The 20,184-nt window shown below is 38.4% G+C and overlaps 1 protein-coding gene across 1 annotated transcript in view; it reads left to right on the top strand.

Moving 5' to 3' along the window:
* CFH (complement factor H) overlaps window positions 1-20,184 on the top strand; it is an 80,669-nt gene that overhangs the window by 10,427 nt on the left and 50,058 nt on the right. The window contains exons 6-18 of the mRNA XM_035333363.1: window positions 635-805; window positions 3,555-3,734; window positions 5,245-5,436; window positions 6,693-6,869; window positions 7,849-8,025; window positions 9,126-9,305; window positions 10,412-10,585; window positions 11,761-11,943; window positions 13,870-14,046; window positions 15,425-15,607; window positions 16,995-17,171; window positions 19,368-19,574; window positions 20,174-20,182. Of these exons, the coding sequence (XP_035189254.1) occupies window positions 635-805; window positions 3,555-3,734; window positions 5,245-5,436; window positions 6,693-6,869; window positions 7,849-8,025; window positions 9,126-9,305; window positions 10,412-10,585; window positions 11,761-11,943; window positions 13,870-14,046; window positions 15,425-15,607; window positions 16,995-17,171; window positions 19,368-19,574; window positions 20,174-20,182 (2,187 nt within the window). The remainder of the gene's footprint in view (window positions 1-634; window positions 806-3,554; window positions 3,735-5,244; window positions 5,437-6,692; window positions 6,870-7,848; window positions 8,026-9,125; window positions 9,306-10,411; window positions 10,586-11,760; window positions 11,944-13,869; window positions 14,047-15,424; window positions 15,608-16,994; window positions 17,172-19,367; window positions 19,575-20,173; window positions 20,183-20,184) is intronic.

Genomic DNA, 20,184 nt, shown 5'->3' with positions numbered 1-20,184 from the left:
GGTGTCCTTCTCTATAGCCTAGGAAACAAAGCCATGAATATTATCTGACTTAAGGAATTCAGATTTTGGAAACTGCAAGATCTCAGTAGTTTTACTGGTTTGTCAAGGAGCTGGATATGCTGGGGTTCTTTTATAGATAGCTAGGTATTCTAATGTCAGTTTGCCAGATAGTTTAATGCTTTTTTTTCCTGTTGATGCTAAAATTTTACTAATCATCTATTGAACATGAGAGAGCTTCAGGCTTTCCTTTCAAGAAAATGAAATTATCCGAAAAATGAAAAAATCCTAAATTTCAGCTAGCCTAGTTGCTTATTTTAGAATGTCCCATACTGTGCATACTGATTCTGAAAGCCATTAAAAACAAAGCATAGCCCTGAAAGCTGTCTTTTGAATCAGTTTGAATCAGTACTGTAGCTGTGCTACACTGTACTTTCTACTTGGCACCTACAATCAGATCATTGAAGAGTTCTCAAATAAGTTCCAAATGGTTTCCAAATGAAAGCATTTCTGTTGACATAATTTCTGTGAAGTCACGTGGAAAATATATGTGTATATATATATATTCCAATAAACATTTATTTTCAGCAAATAAAAATTGATTAAAATTTATGCATTTTATCTTTCTCAACTTCAGATATTATCTGTAACGTACCAGCAATTCCTCATGGATTTGTGCGTAACTCAAAGTCATCTTACAAGGAGTCTGAACAAATACAGTTTGGTTGTGAAAAAGGATACACATTTGGTGTAAGAGCAGATGCACTATGTACTGAATCTGGATGGCATCCAACCCCCTACTGCACAGGTCTGCATTTTCCTAAAGCTATTTTGGACACTGGTTGTATTTGGAAGTAATTTCAGTATTATCATTATCATTATCTTATTGATTAAAAAAAATAATCATCATCATCATCCACATCTTGCCAATACAACATGAAGATCTGGAAGGACTAGGGATTGGAGGGACAAAACAACTGGATATGAGTTTTCAGTGAGAGGCCATAGCAAAAAAATGATTAATTTAGCCTTTCTTGAGTATACTTGAATATAGTTGGATGGGCTTATGAAGATAGAATTGAAGATAGAATTGATAGAAAAGCTGCTTAATTTTATCCTGTTCCTTTTTTATTCTGTGACTCTGAATTAGTGGGGATAACATAGCAAAAATACTCTTGGTTAATAAATTATTCTGAAATTGAATAGGAAGAATAAAGCTGAATCTCTTTACCTTCTACAAAATACAGTGAAAATCCTTTAGTGAAGGGATGGAAAAAAATCAGACACTGAAAAGAGTATTTATGCAGGCAGAAAAAAACACTAATACTGGAGAAATTAAAACTATAGAAGGAATCCAAATTTTTTAACGGCACAGGAAAATTAACATTTGAAACCAACTTAGAGAAGTGATGGGGTTTCTGAAGTCCTTTTGTCTTCAAATCAAGACATGATACCTTTTTAAGTGAAATTCAAGTATATTGCTTGCAACTTGAATATAACTGGTGACAGTCAGTGGCTGTTCTGAAAATAAAAAGAAGGGGGTTAAATACTGGATACCATATGAATTGCAGCAGTATGGATAAAACTGAGGGAAGCTCATAGTCTCAGCTTGATGACCTACTTGCTTATGAATCACAAGCAGTTCTTTGAGGGGGAGCTACAAATTTATGCATCTTCAAGTCTTCCATGTTCAGTAGCTTAGAGGCTGTGGCAACATAGCCAACACTCTGATACTTGTAATTCTGAAAGAGTAAAATGTCACTCAGCATCTCACCCTGTATGAACCTGTGAAGCAACAAAAGGTTTGAAGACAATAGAATAGTAGGTTTTCCTGACTTACTGAACTGATTTCTGCATTTTTCCTGAGGGTCCCTGAATCTTACCATAGTTTGAGTAGACTGAGCACCTGTTTGCTCATTGTTACATTTGATTTTGAGATTTCTGGGCTCCTAATTCTGATGAACCGATTCCAATGAAAGAGGAACAATTCAAAAATGATTTCTGTTTCACTGATAGAACTTCAGTAAGAAATTGTTAGTGTACTGTGCACTTAAAAAAAAAAAATCACAAAAAGTACCTTTCAAAATATCTTTCAAATTTAAATCCTCGCTTAAGGTTGGGAAATAGTAAGACAGGGTTATACGAAGAACAGTCTGACGTGGTTATGGACATTTCCATAGGAATAAGAGCAAATGTGAAGTAGTCCAATCTCAGAAGGGTAAGTTGTCCATTGATGGCCATGAGTGTCTAGACTGAAAAAGACAATGCCATTGTAGTGTTGCAATATACACAAAGCTAGCTGAAAAGTGCTCTCTACACAGACATTATGTCAAGAATTATGTGCAGTATGTCTGAAATTCACTAACCTGAAGAACCAATCTGGCCCTGAAGTGATGTATAATCAGAGACTAAAGTAACATGGTCTGCGTGAATCCTGCCGCTCTTAGCCTAGGATGAAGACAGCAGTTTCTTTAATATTACCAGAACTGTAATTGTGCAACCACATTATTCATGATGTTCAGACTTCCTGTCAGAAATTGTCTAAGTATCTCTACAAATTCATGTATTTACAGTGATGAAACTCCCTCATGCTTTCTAACTCCCAAATGCCTTCTGCACAGTTCAGATGACAAATCCATGATTTCTGAGGTCAGTTCTGTTGGACATCAGCACTCTGGGTCACTGATTTTAATTTAGTTTCACTCAGCAACAGCACTTTAATTAGAACTCCAGATCCCCCAAACAGATATACGCACATGATGTCCTCGCTGAAATAATTTGATATACATTTTGGAGAAATCTTTATCGAATCATGTTCAAGAAGTTGCCAAAGAACACTTGAAACTGGAAAAAAAAAAATGTTTGCAAAAGGGCAATGTTATATACCACCCACCTTCCTGGGACCTCTTCCAGAAAGACTCCTTTAGAAATAAAGAGTAGTCAGTCCTAGTGCCCACTCAGTCCTTGAACTTTCTGCTTCAAGATTAGTAATGATACTAATTAATATGCATTGCCTATGGTTTAGCAGCATACTGTTTCTGAGACGTGACAAACAAAGCATTCTTGCAAACATGGATATACTGGGCTCTGATACTTGGGCTGTATTCAATCCTCTCAAAGGTCATTCTATAGTAGGAAAATATAAAATAATTTCTGTCCTGCTTTATTCCTATAGCTTTATGCTACCATGGAGTTGTTCTAGATCTTATTTGACTTATCACGGAGCTTAGATGATTAAGCAGCACATGTATCCAGCTGATTCATCCACCTTCACTCCACAGGAGGACCAACCTGTGGTGACTGTATAATCATCCCCTCCCAGCCCTGAGTGTATTGGTGTGATTTTCTGAATTACAAGTAGGAAAAAAAAAAAAAAAAAAAGGCTCCAGTTTATAAAGAATGTTTGCCTCGCTCCCTAAGAAATCTCTATTTGAAAGTTTGCAATTTTTTGCAAAATTTATGCAATTTTGGTCAATAGACTGTGAAGATAAAAAACTTCTGCAATTAATATAAAGGCATTCTTCCAATTAGCACTGCATTTTTCTCTTTCCATTTAGAAATTTTATGCTCTCCTCCAAGAGTTCCCAATGGGAACTTTAGCCCTCAAGAAGACAGCTACAGAGAAGGGTCTGTGATCACAATAGACTGTAATCCTGGATATCGTTTGAGAACACTGTCTGGCAAAAATACAGCTCAATGCACCAGCAGAGGCTGGGTGCCTGCTCCAGATTGTGTTGGTAAGTAGCTCTTGTGAGTGAAGGCACAATATACACAATTGTTATTTTGGAAATATCTCAAGAGAAAAACTTCAGCACCATAGGAAATAAAAGATGCTTATTCATTGTGTTTCCTGGTGTTATAAAACTTAATGTGATGGCTTGGAAAAAACAGCTAAAAAGCAATGGTATAATCTAAATGTGCATTATGTTTATAAACATGGGTATTATCTGTTACTATATTTGTGAAATTATATATTAAAGTGTGCAATAGTCAGCTCCCTAACAGGAAGGTTTGTGGTCCAACTGAGGAGTAGGATGCCAGTGAAGATTAGAGGACATAGTGAGTGTTAAAGTATCCAAGCCAATGTGTAGGTGATGGTTGGAAGTTAGGTTTCATCATGTTAACCAGAGTTTTAGATTCTTGCTTGCAGTTTTGTGTTGATATATTATGAATAATTGCAGCTTTATTATAATCTGTCAAATGGCAAAACAAAATACTCTTGATTGATTGGTAATGAGTTCTTTCTTGGCTTAAACTTCCATTAATTACAATTATAGTTTTTCCCATTATGTGCAGTAGAAAAACAAAAGTCAGCAATTTCATTATTTATCGCTCTTTGATCTTTGATCACTGAAAATGAAAGAATAACATACAAAACAGAAGGAGGTGAAAGAAACCCTAATGAAATCACTCTTGTAAATGAACCTTTGGGTAAGATAATTTGATCTATTCAAGACAAGTACCTTGTTAACAAGTGGGTTAAGCATTTCTCTATTTGTGGATTCTGAAATTGAGGAATCTTTTGGAGACCACCTCTCTCATTATTGTCCGTTCAGTGGCTGATCCCTCTCCCCCAGCACATGGGTTTTGGTTCAGGGTACTTCTGGAGAAACCTACCTGCCTTGGCCAAGCAGGACACCCTGGGTAATCTTTGAGTGAGACCTGCTTCTGAGCCTGACTTGTTCCTGAAAAGCTCTTTTAAGGAACTGAGAAAACAAAAGAAAAATGACTTATGTTTTAAAATGAAAAAGAGTAAAGCTAGAAAGAGCTTTTGGTGTAAGATCCCAGAAGTGACAAATAAAAATGGTGACAGTTGTTACAACAATTGTTAGAGTCCGCACTTTAGTGTCTAGATCTGAGCTAGCTGCCTGGGTTCCCATCATCGTCAGTACAGTACACTTAGCTGAGACCCTGTGAAGAAACTGTGTTATCTCACCATAGAATTAATACTTACATTTGGTTTCATGAATCAGCCTCTAGAGTCCACTAAGAAGATGGACTGGATTTCTGTTGATTGCAATGAAAACAGGCAACCAGCATAGCTGTAGACATTGATGAAGACACCAGAAGCACAGCCTGGTTGATCCTGCACTCCTTGGGATCTGCCAAGGTGTGCAGTTCTGATTTTGTCAGTTCCAGGAAACACTCAAATAATGAAGTGGTATCTGAACTAATATTTAGGACTTTGTGTGCTGAGCTTTTTGTCACCCATGTGTTGATATTGTTGCTGTTAAATTCTATTTCAAGAGAAACCCTGTGACTACCCAGTGATAGAAAATGGCAAGATAAATGAAAGAATGGCACGCTTTTACTTTCCAATGAGGATTGGGCAGTATGTTGATTACCACTGTCGTACTGGCTACTCAACCCCAAGCAGAGAAAGAGTCGCTCGAATAGTCTGTTCTAGAGGGGGCTGGAATCCAGAGCCAAAATGCCTCAGTAAGTGCACTTCTACTATATGCTCAATTTTGTTATGATTATTGATGATCTGTGCAGCAGAAATTGTGCCGATGGAATGCAAGAAGCAGCAACATACAGTTTGTTAAGGTGTAACTGGTTAAGTTGAACCCTGGAACTTCACCCAGACTGTTATCCTGTCTGCAGAGCTCAGCCACTTGATAAGTGGCATTCTGAAGTGAGTAAGACTGAAATGATAAATCTGGATTTGGAACATTCTTTGCTCCTGCACCTATCCATGAGATTAAAAAAAAAAAAAAAAAAAAAAAAGAAGAAGCAGATTTAGGAAATGTTTTTCATCTCTGGTTTCTGGGTCACATGCATGTATCTGCTTTCATCTGCACATGCAGCAAGACATTCTAAGAACCTCTTCTCTGTGTAAACGTATTATTCCTTTAGCGGCTTGGGCACTTTGTCCAGAGGTTGCTATCGGGGATCCATTGCCCAGTCCTTTTGGATAACATTTGGGACTGGCCAGGTGGCATGCTCTCGCAGTAAGCTGAGAGTGAGTACGGCTGCAGCAAGAGATCCAGATACACTGGCTTAATCTTTCAGCAATAGAAAACACTTAAACCAGCGAGCTGAGGCCTTCTCTCCTAATCCACATCTTCAGTCAGAGTACATTTCCTACCTGTAAAAACCAACAAAAGGTTGGTCTTCTCCTGTTGCCCTGAGCGGAGTGGAGGTCAGTGCAGGGAACAAGTAGAGTCCCACCCAGAGGAAAGAACCAGTTACTCCAATAACAGAGCCACAGCATTCCTTCATCCATCCATAGGGCCAGCATGCTTACCTGTTGGTAAAATCTCTACAGCTGGTTTGAGATGCATTTGCATAGAGATGGTAAAATTTCCTGTGGGCAAATGCCAAAAAATGTCTCAGCACAGGCATCAACATATGTGAGACTTAGCAGACCATACCAGAGCTAGTGCACGTGACACTAGATGCAGTGCAGTTAGCCAGCCTTGCTTACGAACTATGGTAAGGACTATTGTTTACTAGATCACTTCTTACCACATTATGGGGTCGTTTGAACTCCCGTTCCTGTGATACGTTAACCTCAGGGCAGTGAAAGAAAGCGTACTTTAATTGAGATTTGAGCATGGGTTTCTGGGGAATAGAGTGATAAAGAAAGTTGCTAGGAGGCCCCTTTTTTGGTAACTGTCTTCCTAAAAGTTATTGTACCTGAATTTTAGCTGTTCAGATTACTGTGTTTAAATGTACTTACCTTTCTTCTTTAGAAACGTGCTCTGTAACATACCTGGAAAATGGAGATTTCTACAATAATCATCGTACTTACATGGAAGGTGAAAGAATTCAATATGTCTGCAACCAAGACTATCATACTGAAAATGAAGATGGTGAAGTTACATGCACAAAGAATGGCTGGTCACCTTTCCCAAGATGTATCCGCAAGAGTAAGTGTGCTTACATTTTGTCACAATTTCTAGCTAAAATACAATAAATCCATCGTCACATCACCCACATTAATCCAACACTGCTGCTTGGTCTAAGTCTAGGTGCTTTACAACTGAAAGACAGTGTCGTGATTCTCTCAGCTATCTCATGAAGCTCTTAAGTCCCTGCATGCTACTGAGGTCAGTAGCTGTACAAACACGCAGAATGATGCCCTGTAAAATGGCCACACTGGGCTCATTCAGTTCTCCTAAGCTGTAAGCTCTGAGGTGGGAGTCAGACCCTCTTGGTCTTCGTTAGTGAAATTTTCTATAACCCAGCAGTACAGTAATGTAATAAATAGTAAACATTCCCTTTGAATAGCTTGTAACTTATTCTCTCCTTAGAGCCTCTATCTATGCCACTTCTTCCCTTTTCTGCTTGCCTTCCAGCTGGCATAATGCTGGAAGGAGGGAGGAACAGAAAGGTTCTCTCTCCTAATACCCTTTCCAGCTTTTGCACCTGACTTGCAGCAAGCCTGAAATTGCTAGGATGTCTCACCTAAACTTTAGATACTTTAGATAACAATTGTATATGGACAAAAGAAATCAACCAATTTCAGACTGCCAAAACATTTTTAAGAAACAATTCCAGCATGAAAGAGACGCCTACCATAGAATGTGTTGGACAGCCACTCACTGATATTTTCACATAGCAGTGAGCAAGCAAAATAAAATTTGATAATTCTTAGCGTTAGCCAATAGTGAGCATCACGGCTGTAAATACCAAAAATAAATATATAAATACCAGTTAGTAACACTGAATTTTGACTTTTCACATTCTGGTTGTACCCGAGGAAGGGAGTTTAACACAGAACCAGAAAATAATGTGCTCTTAAAATTGTTCTGAATCCTACTGCTGTTTTCATTTGTCCTCCATCTTCTGGGTATTATAAGTATGTAGTTTAGCAGTGTTTTACTGGAAAGGAATTTTGTCTTTCAGAAACATGCAAGAGTATTGTTCTGGACAATGCTTATTTCAACTCGGCAATGGGTACATTTGGCTTACAGGCGAAAGTCACCTATACGTGTCACAGGGGCTTTGTAACTCCAGAAGGACAAGAAACAGGAGAGATACAGTGTCAAGAGAATGGCTGGATTCCAACTCCAAAGTGCATCCGTGAGTAGTACAACTTCAGATCTCCCTGTTGCAACCACTGGTGCAAACAAGATGTCCTATGTACTCTGGTTTTCTTCATCTGTATTGGTAGAGGTTTCTTACAGAGCAGAGGGAGAGTCAAACAGAGGACAGAGCCTCCAGAGATGAACTTTTCTGGGGCTCCAAGAATTAAAAATGGAAGTGAGTATGCAGGGGAAATATCTTCTGTCTTCTAGGTGAGCTATTTTTTTCGAACCTCATTGTTATGAAGAAGATAATAACTGCCCTCTCCAGTGATTTTAGCTGATACAATGTGCATACACCCAATCTTACTCCCAGTTTCTCCAGTCTTTTTGATAAGAGGATGAGAACCTTTCACACTTGTGAGGAACAATTTATGAAGAAATGCCTGTGAGCCAAAAGATTATGTCAATAACTTTCTTTAAAAGTGACCAAATAAGAAACATGATTCATTATTTGGAAAGATGTTATGACTGTGCATAAAAGATTAGGCTGTGCTTTCTGCCCTGGGGCTAGAAAGCACATTTTTGAAAAAGACCAGACTGCTCTTTTCTGAAAATACTTCCATACTGTTGTTGCTCTTCTCCTCTTAGAAGTCCTTTCCTCTCCTGTATGGGGGTATAGGACACTAAAAGAGGAACTAGGATCTTCCAGTGTTATAATGCCAAGGTCTGTAATACTGACCAACATCAGCTAGCATTTTCTCCTGTCCTTTTGGTTCAGACTGACTTTACACAGTTATTTTTTTTCTGATCAACTCACAAAAGGCCATGGGGAACAGGAGTACAAACTGTGTGATAGGACACCTATAATAAAAATAAATAGTGGAAGGAAAGGAATTGAATCCAAGGAAGAAGTATTTGTGCCAGATTCTACTTCTTTCTAGAATGCAGAATGCATTCAATATTATATGTAATGCTATGTGAATGCATTACATATAATATTCTAAATTAATATGCTGGCAATGCAGAAATTTTAATGTTTTAAATATCCTGAATTGTCCACTAACCTAGCACACACTAAAGTACCTACAGCAATGATGTTTCCAACAGGCAATGTTTCTGGATTGCAAAATGCTCTAACATTATTTTATTCTACAGGATCATGTAGAAAACCTCATGTTCACATTTTGGATGGCCATGTAGATAAAAGTGTGTTCCTGCCCGGAGATACAATTGCATATTCATGTTCAGAGGGATTTCAAACTGCAGATAAAATGACAACTGGTACTACAAGTTGTGAAATAAATGGTGAATGGAAACCAGTACCCAAGTGTCTTGGTAAATATTTTTGTGCTTGCTGACCAGTGTAACTGTATGAACTTTGTGAAGCTTTATTCTTTCCTTTGGTTTTGTTCTAATCAACGCTAAGTGATGATAAGAGCATGGCTGCCTCCTCTACCTGCTCTGGCGCAGAATCACTCCTGCTGGCTGCTGGAATCCAGCCCAGTGCCACAGGGATCTGGGACCTCTGCTAAGGCCAAGGGATGCAGCTGCTGCTTTCCCCTTTGCAGGTTCAACCAGTAACAAAGCTGCGCACATATCTGAGACTCACAGACACAGAACGCTGACATAGCCACATGAATTGCCACAGACAAAGCTTGCCCTCAACAACACGTCCATACAGGACTCAGATAAAACATAAATATAGACAGCTACATCCCCTTCCTCCTCTTCAGCTGGTAAAGATAGAGTTTCACTAGTCAAGGTGCACACAGCACTTTCTAGGTTCACAAGCACGTGTATTCATGGAGCCCTCAAGGCCCTCGCTTGCCTCACTCACACCAGTGTCCCCCCAGTAGCTGTTTTTTGGGACATACTGTTCCTACTCCAGTGGCTGGAAGGTAGAGACTCCCACTGGCTCCAGTAGCTGCACTGGAACCCCACCTACTTAAGTAACTGGCACCATTTTTTTTTTACTCACACACATACAATAGCTCTCACCAGTAGCTAGCACCTAGAGCTTGCTGCACACAGGGGGATAGAGAGTGACATTACACAGTGAGAGAGTTAAGAACAGATTTAATAAAATGCAGATGATAGGACAGACTGCAGTGATCAGGTGCAGGGCCCAGCCAGGCAAGCATGCTGACTGGCACAGTGTTACACGACTGGTCCCTTTTATCACCTTTCTGCCTATCCCAATCTTTGTTCTCTTTGACTTGCCCCTCCATGTCCCCTCATGGGTTTGTATAGCTGTGTCAATTCCCACACTGCTTCCCATCCAGGTTCTTGTCCTTGTCTCTTGTTTCTTTCTTGTGTTGTCATATTGTTTTCAGGGCTGTGTGTCTGTATATTTTGTTTCTGGTTTCCCCTTTTCCATTAGTAGTATCTCATGTACTTTTTGTAGGTCTTACACTATATGTTAAAATATTCTGTCTTTTTAGCAATAGAATGTGAAATGCCAATATTGCCCAATGGACATATTTATCCCAGGGAAGATAAATACAGAAACGGAGATGTTGTGAATTTTTTCTGTGAAAAAAAATACGAAAGAGTGGGACCTGCCTCTGCTCAGTGCTATTACTTTGGATGGTCTCCATCACCACCAACATGTAAAGGTAATTCTTCTGTTGACTTTATTGTGGTAGGAAATGTATGAAAATGTCTGGGTCTTTAAGACTTTTGTGGGCACCTTGTCTCTAAAAGGGCAGGTACTGGTCTACATGTGCTAGTGTTCTGCTATTTCTTGTGAAAGAGTCTGAGCAGTTGGATTTTCAATTATGTTCACTTTTCTGTGTGTAAAAACATTGAACATGTCTAGAACATTTTTCTGGTAATCAGCCCAAATATTTTTCTTGTTGCCTTTGTTCTGTTATCTTCAGTTATGCCAACTGGAATTCTGCATTAACTGAAAGTGAGCTGGTAAATGGCTTGCACAAAATTTCCCTGCAATGTATGAAAAAATGTTATTTATTTGAAAAGACATAAATAGGCTGCAATATAGCAGTAGGAATTATTTGTTTGAGCAATGCCCTCTCTTACTCTATCCTGTTTTTATTAAAAAAAAAAAAAAAAAAAAGTTTTTGGAGATGATACATAGCTGAACTCAAGGCAAAAAAAGCTCAGTGAAGGCTTTTTACCACGAAATTCCTCAGTTTCATCCTGCAGGATTAACAACGTCATGCAGGAGGGAAGATATATTCCCCTATTCTTCCTCTGAAGGAAGCTCAAGATGGCAAGAGCATCTCATATTTCTCACTTTTCTTTCCTGCTTTATCAGTTATGTTGTTGTCTTTCATCCTTCTTTTTGCTCACTCTCTTTCGCATTTGAAAACAAGTATATTTTGTGTTGTTGGCTCTTTAGCTCTAAAACATATTAAGCTCCCTTGGCAGGAGTTCACTCCATTAGAGGTGCAGATTGCTTTCTGGGTGATTTGCATAACATCCCATTGTTTCTTGCAGTTTTTTGTTTGTTTGTTTGTTTGTTTGTGAAATTGATGTCCATGTAACACTTTTGTTCTCTTAAAAAGGTTTGGTTTCATCAACTGTTTCTTTTATCACAGCAGGAAATTGACAGCACATGGAGGTAAGAGAGTAGACTGAGCCAGGGACACTCATCTCAGACTGTGAGCTGCAGCCCAACATGAATCCAAATAGTCAAAGCCTGTTTAACCTGTTCTGTGGATTTTCTTTAACTTTAAGCAAGAATCTCAGATTATTTTGGGTTGCACTTAATGTGTTAGTGTGCTAAAAGTACTGAGTAAAGAGCATAAAATTAATCTCTTGATTTCAGAGAATCCCAGAGGCTGTGGACCTCCACCTGAGATTACCAATGGAAGTATTGCTGCTGTCTCTCTGCAACAGTATCAGCATGGGAGTAGAACAGAATATGAATGTGACCTCATATTTAAATTGGTTGGATCAAAGGAAATAGAATGTGTTGATGGACAGTGGTCACCTCCTCCTTCTTGCATTGGTATCCGATATAATTCTATATATAAAAAACTCTGGTGTTGCCATACAAAGATAACCAAAAGTAAAGTAAAGAGCTAATGCCAACTGCTCACTAGGAAAATAATGCTGTTACAGTAAAAACAAGTAAAACTAAGTCTTCAGGTAGGTCAGGACATGTTCTGACAGAGTAAACCAGATAAGCCTCCATCCTGAGGCTTTGTAAGCTCAGTACAAATGCCATGGCCTGTTTCCAGCAATGACAATACTGTATGTTTCAGGGGCTCAGGGCTGCAAATGTGATAACTGTATATGCATTGTGTTGCTGTCTTCCCTAGGCTAGAGTTAGATGTCACACTTTTTTTTTTTTTTTTATAGTGCTGATATTGAAATGGTGAATGGTTCTACAGTCAGGTGTTCTGCCTAGGCACAAGCACCCACTTTCTATGCATGTCATTAGATGGTGTACCTCAGAACACAGAGTGTGGATGTCAATTGGAGGAGTGCAAAACTACCATTCACTTGTTAAGACAGTATCTCAGAATTGAAGCAGAATGGAATAAGTTGAAAATCTGTAGATACAGAAAATAATTAGGAGTGTTCTTAAGGAAGAGAACCAATAAACGTGTTTTCATGGACTAGTTTATTTTGTCCTACAAAACATCTACATCAACTGCACTGCTCATCTAAGTGCCATACAAATTCCCTTATTCTCCCCATAATATGTCTTAGTATGCAGAAATACCCACTCTACCAAGATACTTCTCTCCTCAAGCTCTGATCCTTGTGTAGTTTGTGTATGGAGAGATCAAATGGAAATATCTTCAACAGGTGGTTCTTCTGCTACAGCTGCCCCTCATTTTCACAGAGCTCATGAGAACTTTCTTTTGCAAATACCTATTATCTTCCATGTTTTATTGAACTGTTCAGGAGATTCTAAAGCTACCTGGGGGGGGGAGGGGGAGAGGAGGTTGTCTGGGAACAGGCAGAAAGGGATATGCAATTGTGTGGGTCTCCTCCCTTAGAAACCAGGCTAAAATCCATTAGCAACAAAATCTTCTGTACTGACAGAGGTCCCGAAAGACTTGTGATTCCCTTGGAAAGTCTGGTAGTCTATGGCTGTCTGAATTCTGACACATCTTCCAAGAGCAACACTGATGTTTTAAAAATGTATAGCATGGAGGAGAATGATTGCTCACATCTTTTTGATATTTGTTCCACAGAGAACAGTTTCTGTGCACAAGTTGGAAAAAAAAAGTGGTTCAGATCAAGTGCAAAGTTGTTCAAATCCAATTTCTGAGATTCCCATGGGTCTTTCCTCTTCCCTGTTCAGATCTGGCTGTATGCTCCTACCCTGTTACATTCCTTTTTCCTCCCTCAAAAGAAATACCCACATACTGCACTCAACCGTGCAAACCATTAACCTTTACTTTCACTACCACAGCAACAGTGGCAGCCCACAGCAGGAACCACAGCTACCACATAGAGATGACAGCCCTGCAGCTCTCTAGGTGATATGACAGTGGGTTTCAGCTCTTGTAGTAACACTAATTGAAAGTGCACATTACAAATTTGTAGGTGTGTAACTGAATATAATTTTGATTGATCAGAATCAGGATCCAGATGAGCTGGATTAATTGAAGGTTTTCTTACACTTTAGGATTCATGTACCTCTGAAAAACAGAATTTGGGAAATTAACCTTAGCTGAAACTACTTGGGGAACATGCTGTGGAGTTATCACAGTGATGGAAAAAGAAGGGAAAGGTCTGGAAAGGGATTTAGTAAACTGACTAAATTATATACATACCTTAGCTCTGTAGAAGGTATTGTTAGTTAATAGGAGTAGGTTTGACTCACCAAATGCATATGTAATTATTTTTATTTAAATTCTTTCAGATATTCAAATGTGACTCTAGTAAAATTGTGGAATATTTCTGCTCTTTTCAATAGAAGACAGAGCACCATGTGGATCACTTTCCTCTATCCCAAATATTATTCTTCACCAGCAAGACCAGTCCCAGTTTTCTCATGGTGTTGAAGTATTTTATGGATGTAAAACAGACGATGCTATAAACGTGAGGACAAGATGTCTTAATGGGGAATGGAAGCCTTTACCTCTTTGTGATGGTAATCTGTTTCCATAATATTTCAGATATGAGTTTAACATTGTTGGATTCAAAATTTCAAGAACTTCAGGAATCAATATGTAGCCAGTGATACTATAGTTTTATGCATCTCAACTAAGTGCTTTTTTATTTACTGATCTTTTAAGTGTGAACATGTCCTTCATTCTTGGAAAGACTCTGAAGGTACAAATTAGTAAATACTCTGAGTCAGTCTGGGGAAAGAAATGGACAGTACACAGTGAGTGACATCAAATAGGATAGCACATCAATTATGGCACGGCATATCTTTGGAGTGCAATGACCTTATGACAGTAGTTTTTTTTACCTATTTTCCAGTGTTCCTTCCCAACAAAGACCCTTCAGAAGTCTTGGGACATACCAGCAATAAAGTCACATGCCTATTGTATTAATTACATGGAGATCTGTGTCTCTACATACTACTTTGATTTTTTAAAAATCTTAATAGAAATTAGAAATAGTAGTAATAACCATGATCTGCTGGTCTTATCTTTTTATGTAGATTAGTCCTTTTCATTTCTCATCAGTAGTTTTCTCTTTTTTTTTTCTAACCTTCCCATTTAGGTTCACAGTGCATAAACTGTTGAAAGTAAAGTCTTTTAAAAAGATGTAAAACCCTTTGCCTAAGGCAAAAAAGCAATGCATTGGAGTCAGTAGTGGTTTGTTTTTTTTTTTTTTTTAAAGTGATATTCTACAAGAAAGTGTTTGGCTGGAATAAATTTGACTGGAGTATATTGGCTTTTATTTATCTTTAGTGAAATATAGTTTATTATATTCTGTTCTTAGTTTCCCTTTCTACAGAAGTGATTTTATATTTCTCAGTGATTTGGATACGCTGTACCTGTATTTGCAGTTGTGTTGAGGGCTGAATCTGGAACAAAATACAATCTGCTTAGCTTTTGCATTAGTTTATCTTCTCACTCTCAGAATCACCAGTCAAGGACACAAAACCTGGTTATCACTTACATACACTTTCCCTGGAGACTGATACCTGGTGTATATTTAGTGCAGAATAGTACTACCTCCATGCTCCTGTTTCTGCAAGCAAAAGAAGGTTTCTATTCTTGTTTGTCTTACAATTTTCTGTAGTATTGAGGAAGAAATTAATGCTTAGTTTTTCAGTTAATGGACTCAGCAGAAGGTATCCTGTTAAAATAAAATAATTTTGTGAGCAATAACAGTCTGTGCTTTAGATAGCAAGAACAAAATTTTGTTTCTGTAATCTAGGAATCTTAGGAGTTACTTCAAATGACAAAACATCTTCACATTAGGAAACCAATGACCTCTTCATCAGTGAATGCATATGTACATCTTATCTGAACCAAATCTGTTCTTTAGCTGTTTGTGTTGATTTTATTCAGCTCCATCTCAGCACTGTGAGCTTCCAGTGGATGTTGAGGTTGTACAACCTAGTTCTTTTTCCAAGCCAAAAAAGGAGATTGAGCCACATGGAGTTATACAGTATAAATGTACATCAACTGACAACAATATTAAAGAGGCAACTTGTGTGTCTGGAAAATGGTCACCGGAGATTGATTGTACAGGTGTGGTTTTACAATGCATATGATTTCTTCTTTTTATATTGGAATGATAAATGCTCGTTATTAAAGCTTGTTAGTATCTCTGTGCCACTAGTCTGAAATAGAAATGATTACACGCTTATATATGTGTATGTAGTCAAGTATATGCTAAAGGATAGTCATGGGAACTAATGATGGTGATAATTTAACAGTGAACTAGGTTCAGAGACACTATTTTAGTGAAGCAGACTTAATAATATCTACTATGACAATTGGAACAGTTGTCCCTGTCACTTCTGCTGTGAGAAAAGATTCAAAGATAAATTTAAGCTTTTTTTCTTCCAAAAGGGCTGTACCCTTGTGGAAATGGGAGTAGCACATAGCTCAAGTTCCAGCCAAAGTTACTTTATTTTCTTTAAAGTTCAAAGCTCTTCTATTGCTATTTTTTATTCTATTTTTTCCCAGTCATTTCTTAGCAAAACAACATGAAAAAAGCTGAGTTGGCCAGACTACCCTAATCTAATGCACACCAAAGGTCAGATGCCTGCAGGACTGCCTTCAAGAGTCATAGGTAGAGCAGGATATTGCCTGTAAAAGAGTAAAAACAATCATGGCCTCATTGCCTGCTTTGATTATGCCATATTGATGGGAAGGGATGTGTGGAAGTGGAAGAAGTCCATAGGGTGGCAACCACTCGAGTTAGCATTCTCTTTCAAAAACAGTCCCTACCTCCCCAGTGTTCTGAGACCAAGAGAAGCAACAAACCAAGCTTTTGAGGTTTCCTCCTGCTCAGATCTACCTTTTTCCCTCCTTTTTCCTTTCTTATGACAGGAGCTGCCCCTCATTCCTTGAGTGGCAAAATTCACATTTATTTCTTTATTTCCTTTCATGGTTCTCATTTAACTCTACTATTAGCTATGTCTGGGAAAAAATAAAATAAAAAAATAATAAAAAAAATAACAACAAAGCAAACAATCAGACAGAAAAACTGACAAAACCAACCACACAAACTATAAACAACTGAGAGGACCCCAGAAGCTGGACCAGTTTTCCTGAAATATCTTACCATACAGAGAGAGTCAGGGAAAGCACACAAGCTTGTGCAGCTGTGTAAGGGAAAGAGGGGACTACCAGCTTACATTACTCAAGACAATTTTGATGTAGAAAAATATATTGATGGTGTATTTTTCTGACTATGTGTTCTGTGAATACATGTTGAAAACATGAGCATCTGAAGGCAGCTCTGGTGGTTTTGAGGCAGAACAAAATGATTATGATACTAGTTGAAGCTTCAGGTAGCTACCGTAGACTTATCTAATGCCAGTGTTTTCTTGGTTGTTAGTATTGTAATCGGTGATGAACTGCTACACTTTATTTGATGTTCTGTTATGATGTGCATATGTGTCCTTAGGTGAAAGCACTTGCCCACCTCCACCTCAGCTGCATGGTGCTAAACAGATACCAATTGAAAGAAATTACAAGAATGGGAGTAAAATAACTTTTTCGTGTCTTGAGAGTTTCCACCTCATTGGTAGGAATGAAATAACATGTATAAAAGGGAAATGGCAGTCACCACCCCACTGTGTTGGTCAGTAGTGGATTTTTTTTTTCCTATTTGTTTTATTATGAACTTCTGTGTTATGGACTTGCACTCATAATTAGCAGAAGGATGATGTTATTATTGTTAAGACTGTCACAAACAGGTAATTGTGTAGAAAAGCAATAGAATGTAAGTTGCTAAAGAAGGTGCAGTTGACCAACTGTTGGGTAGTAAGTTTGTGGGGTGTTTTGGTTAGTTGGTTGTTTTTTTTAATTAGACAGACTCATCTGAGATGGAGCATAAAACCTTCAGGCAGCTCCTCAGGAGCCGTGTGTTTATTTATGTTGTTTGGATGTAGTTTTAGCAGTCTTTGTTTGTTTGTTTTTCTGTCTTTATTCTTATTGATTTTTCTCGTTTCCTTTTTGTGACTTCTTCCTGTAATACAAGTATAAATGATATGGCATAACTTTGCCCATCTGTTCTAAGGAATCATAGAACCACAGAATGGCTTGGATTGGAATGCACCGTAAAGATCACCCAGTTCCAATCCCCTGTCATGGGAGGGACACCTCTCACCAGACCAGGTTGCCCAAAGCCCCATCTAGTCTGGCCTTGGGCACTGCCAGGGATGGAGCATCCACAGCTTCTCTGGGATGTTCCTGTGCCTCACCACCCTTTGAGTAAAGAATTTCTTCCTAGAATCTAATCTAAATCTACCCTGTTTTAGTTTAAAGCCATTACCACGTCCTATCTCTATACTCCCTGATAAAGAGTCCCTCCCCAGCTTTCCTGTAGGCCCCCTTTAGGTACTGGAAGGCCACTGTAAAGTCTTCCCAGAGCCTTCTCTTCTCCAGGCTGAACCACCCTAACCCCTCAGCTTGACTACATAGGAGAGGTGCTCCAGCCCTCTGGTCATCCCCATGGCCTTCCACTGGACTCATTTGGATATGTCCATGCTCTTCTTGTGCTGGGTGCCCCAGGTGGGGTCTCACAGAGTAGAGTAAAGCAGAGTAGAAGGGGAGAATCACCTCCCTCGACCTGCTGGCCATGCTTCTTTAGATGCAGCCCAGGATACAGTTGGTTTTCTCAGCTTCAGGAACACACTGCTGGCTCATACTGAGTTTTTCATCAACCAACACTCCTAAGTCCTTTTCCTGAGGGTTTTTCTCAATACATTCTCTGCTCAGCCTGTATTCATGCTTGGAATTCTGAGGAATCAACAGGCCAACTGTTCAAACATTGCTGATGCAGATATCTTGTAAGCAGAAGTTCATTAAGAAGTAAAAGAAAGTGTTTTCAGAAATGGGTAGGAGATAGATGAGCACAGTACAAACAAGGTGTGAGTTGGTGACTGATGTGCACAACATGCCAAGCAAGCCCGTATTTTTAAGCTGCAAAATTATAATGCCCTGTGGTTTCTTTTCTCTTTTGTTGCCTGGGAGACTGTTTCTACTGATGTAGCAGATATAGAGAAGAATAATGAAAAAAGTGCTTGAGCTGTTTATAAAATAAATTATACTGCAATAAAATTCTCAGTCACAGTTACTAAACAAGAAGTTTGATTGTAATTAGATCTTTTGTCTTGTGGAATTCAGAGGAAACGTATGCTTTCAACTTGATGTGTCAGCTGATGAAACCTAATTCACTAGTAACCACAAATGTATATGAAACATAATTTATGTTCACCCCTTTCAACAGTCATGTAAGAGAATAGTGTAGTGGGACAACCCCAGCTCAGGAGTTTGTAGGGGTTTAATCCACTCTGTGTATGGGGAGGTAGGTTATACTTCTTAAGCTCTGCTGCACTCTAGCATTTTCCTTATGTCATCAGAAAACCCCCCTTAACATTGGTATAATTTTATTAGTGGTAGACAAGCTTAATTTAGTTACAATTCTAGAAACTCACTTTTACCAGGACAAAACAACGTCTCTTCTGATTCTCTGCCTATGATTTTTATCATTTTCTTTTTATTAAGTTGTAACTCTGTCTCCTTGGCAAGATGTGGGAAATGGCTCTAATTTGGTTCAAAGTAAAAAGATATAAATCCTTTTGGGATTTTCTTTGAGGGAGAGAGGAAAGGAGTTTTGCTTTGTGAATCTTACATATTTCTTCATCTTACTTTCAAGCCATTTAATTTTTGTTTGGATTTTTTTTTATTTTCATTTTCTTTTTTAGACTGCATATGTCTCTGGAATACTAATTGTCTTGTAATACTGTTTGTCTCTGTGCTCTGTATTTTAAAGAAAATCCCTGTTTGCCACCACAACCTGTAGAATATGTAGATGATCTCAGGCTGGAAAATCAAAACTTAAAAATGGAAAAAGAAGGGAAAACAATTTATCTGGCCGGTGCTACACTGAATGTGGTTTGTCATCCTGGATATAAATTTGATGGATCTTCAAAGATAACTTGTTCTATGGGAAACTGGACTGCAGCTCCTACATGCTCTGGTAATGTCAAACAAGACTTTTCCTGAGGTGTACTTAGCAATGAATTTGAAATAATTTTAAACTGGAGCTTGAATTGTAGCAACAGACAGTAATTCCATATTTTGCTGTGGAATCTTATTTTTCCTCATGAATGTCTTCAAAGCAATCCTGGTGAGGGGCAATGCTGATACAGCTGAACACTTTATTTTTTTATGTATTCCTGTGGTATATTTGCAATCTATGTTCAGAGTCAGTCTCTGCCAGATGAGTCATGGGCACATCCTTATCAACCAAGGATCGGTTTTCTACAGAGTCCACTAGTGAGCAGAAATTCCTTTGTTTTTTCAATGATAGACATCACTTTTGTGTATTAAAGGACAGAAGCCTTTACCAAAATTTTCTGGTAGGGCTAGAAACTGCATCTAAATCTTTACATTGCCTGAAGTTCATGTCTATTTAGGGTACTAACATTTAAGTATTTGAATGCTACCTTCTATGTAACATCCACAGACAGCAATTGACTATGCTGATGCTATAAAAGGCATCTTTTTGGAGGGAACAATGCACTCATTCTATGTGTATCACATTCCCAAAACTTTCAAGTTTGCATATCTTTTCAGAAATACCATGT

Source organism: Oxyura jamaicensis, chromosome 8 (genome assembly GCF_011077185.1).
Source record: "Oxyura jamaicensis isolate SHBP4307 breed ruddy duck chromosome 8, BPBGC_Ojam_1.0, whole genome shotgun sequence".
NCBI classification, from domain to species: domain Eukaryota; kingdom Metazoa; phylum Chordata; class Aves; order Anseriformes; family Anatidae; genus Oxyura; species Oxyura jamaicensis.
The sequence above is the reverse complement of the archived record's forward strand: the minus strand, read 5'-3'. Positions and strand labels throughout refer to the sequence as shown.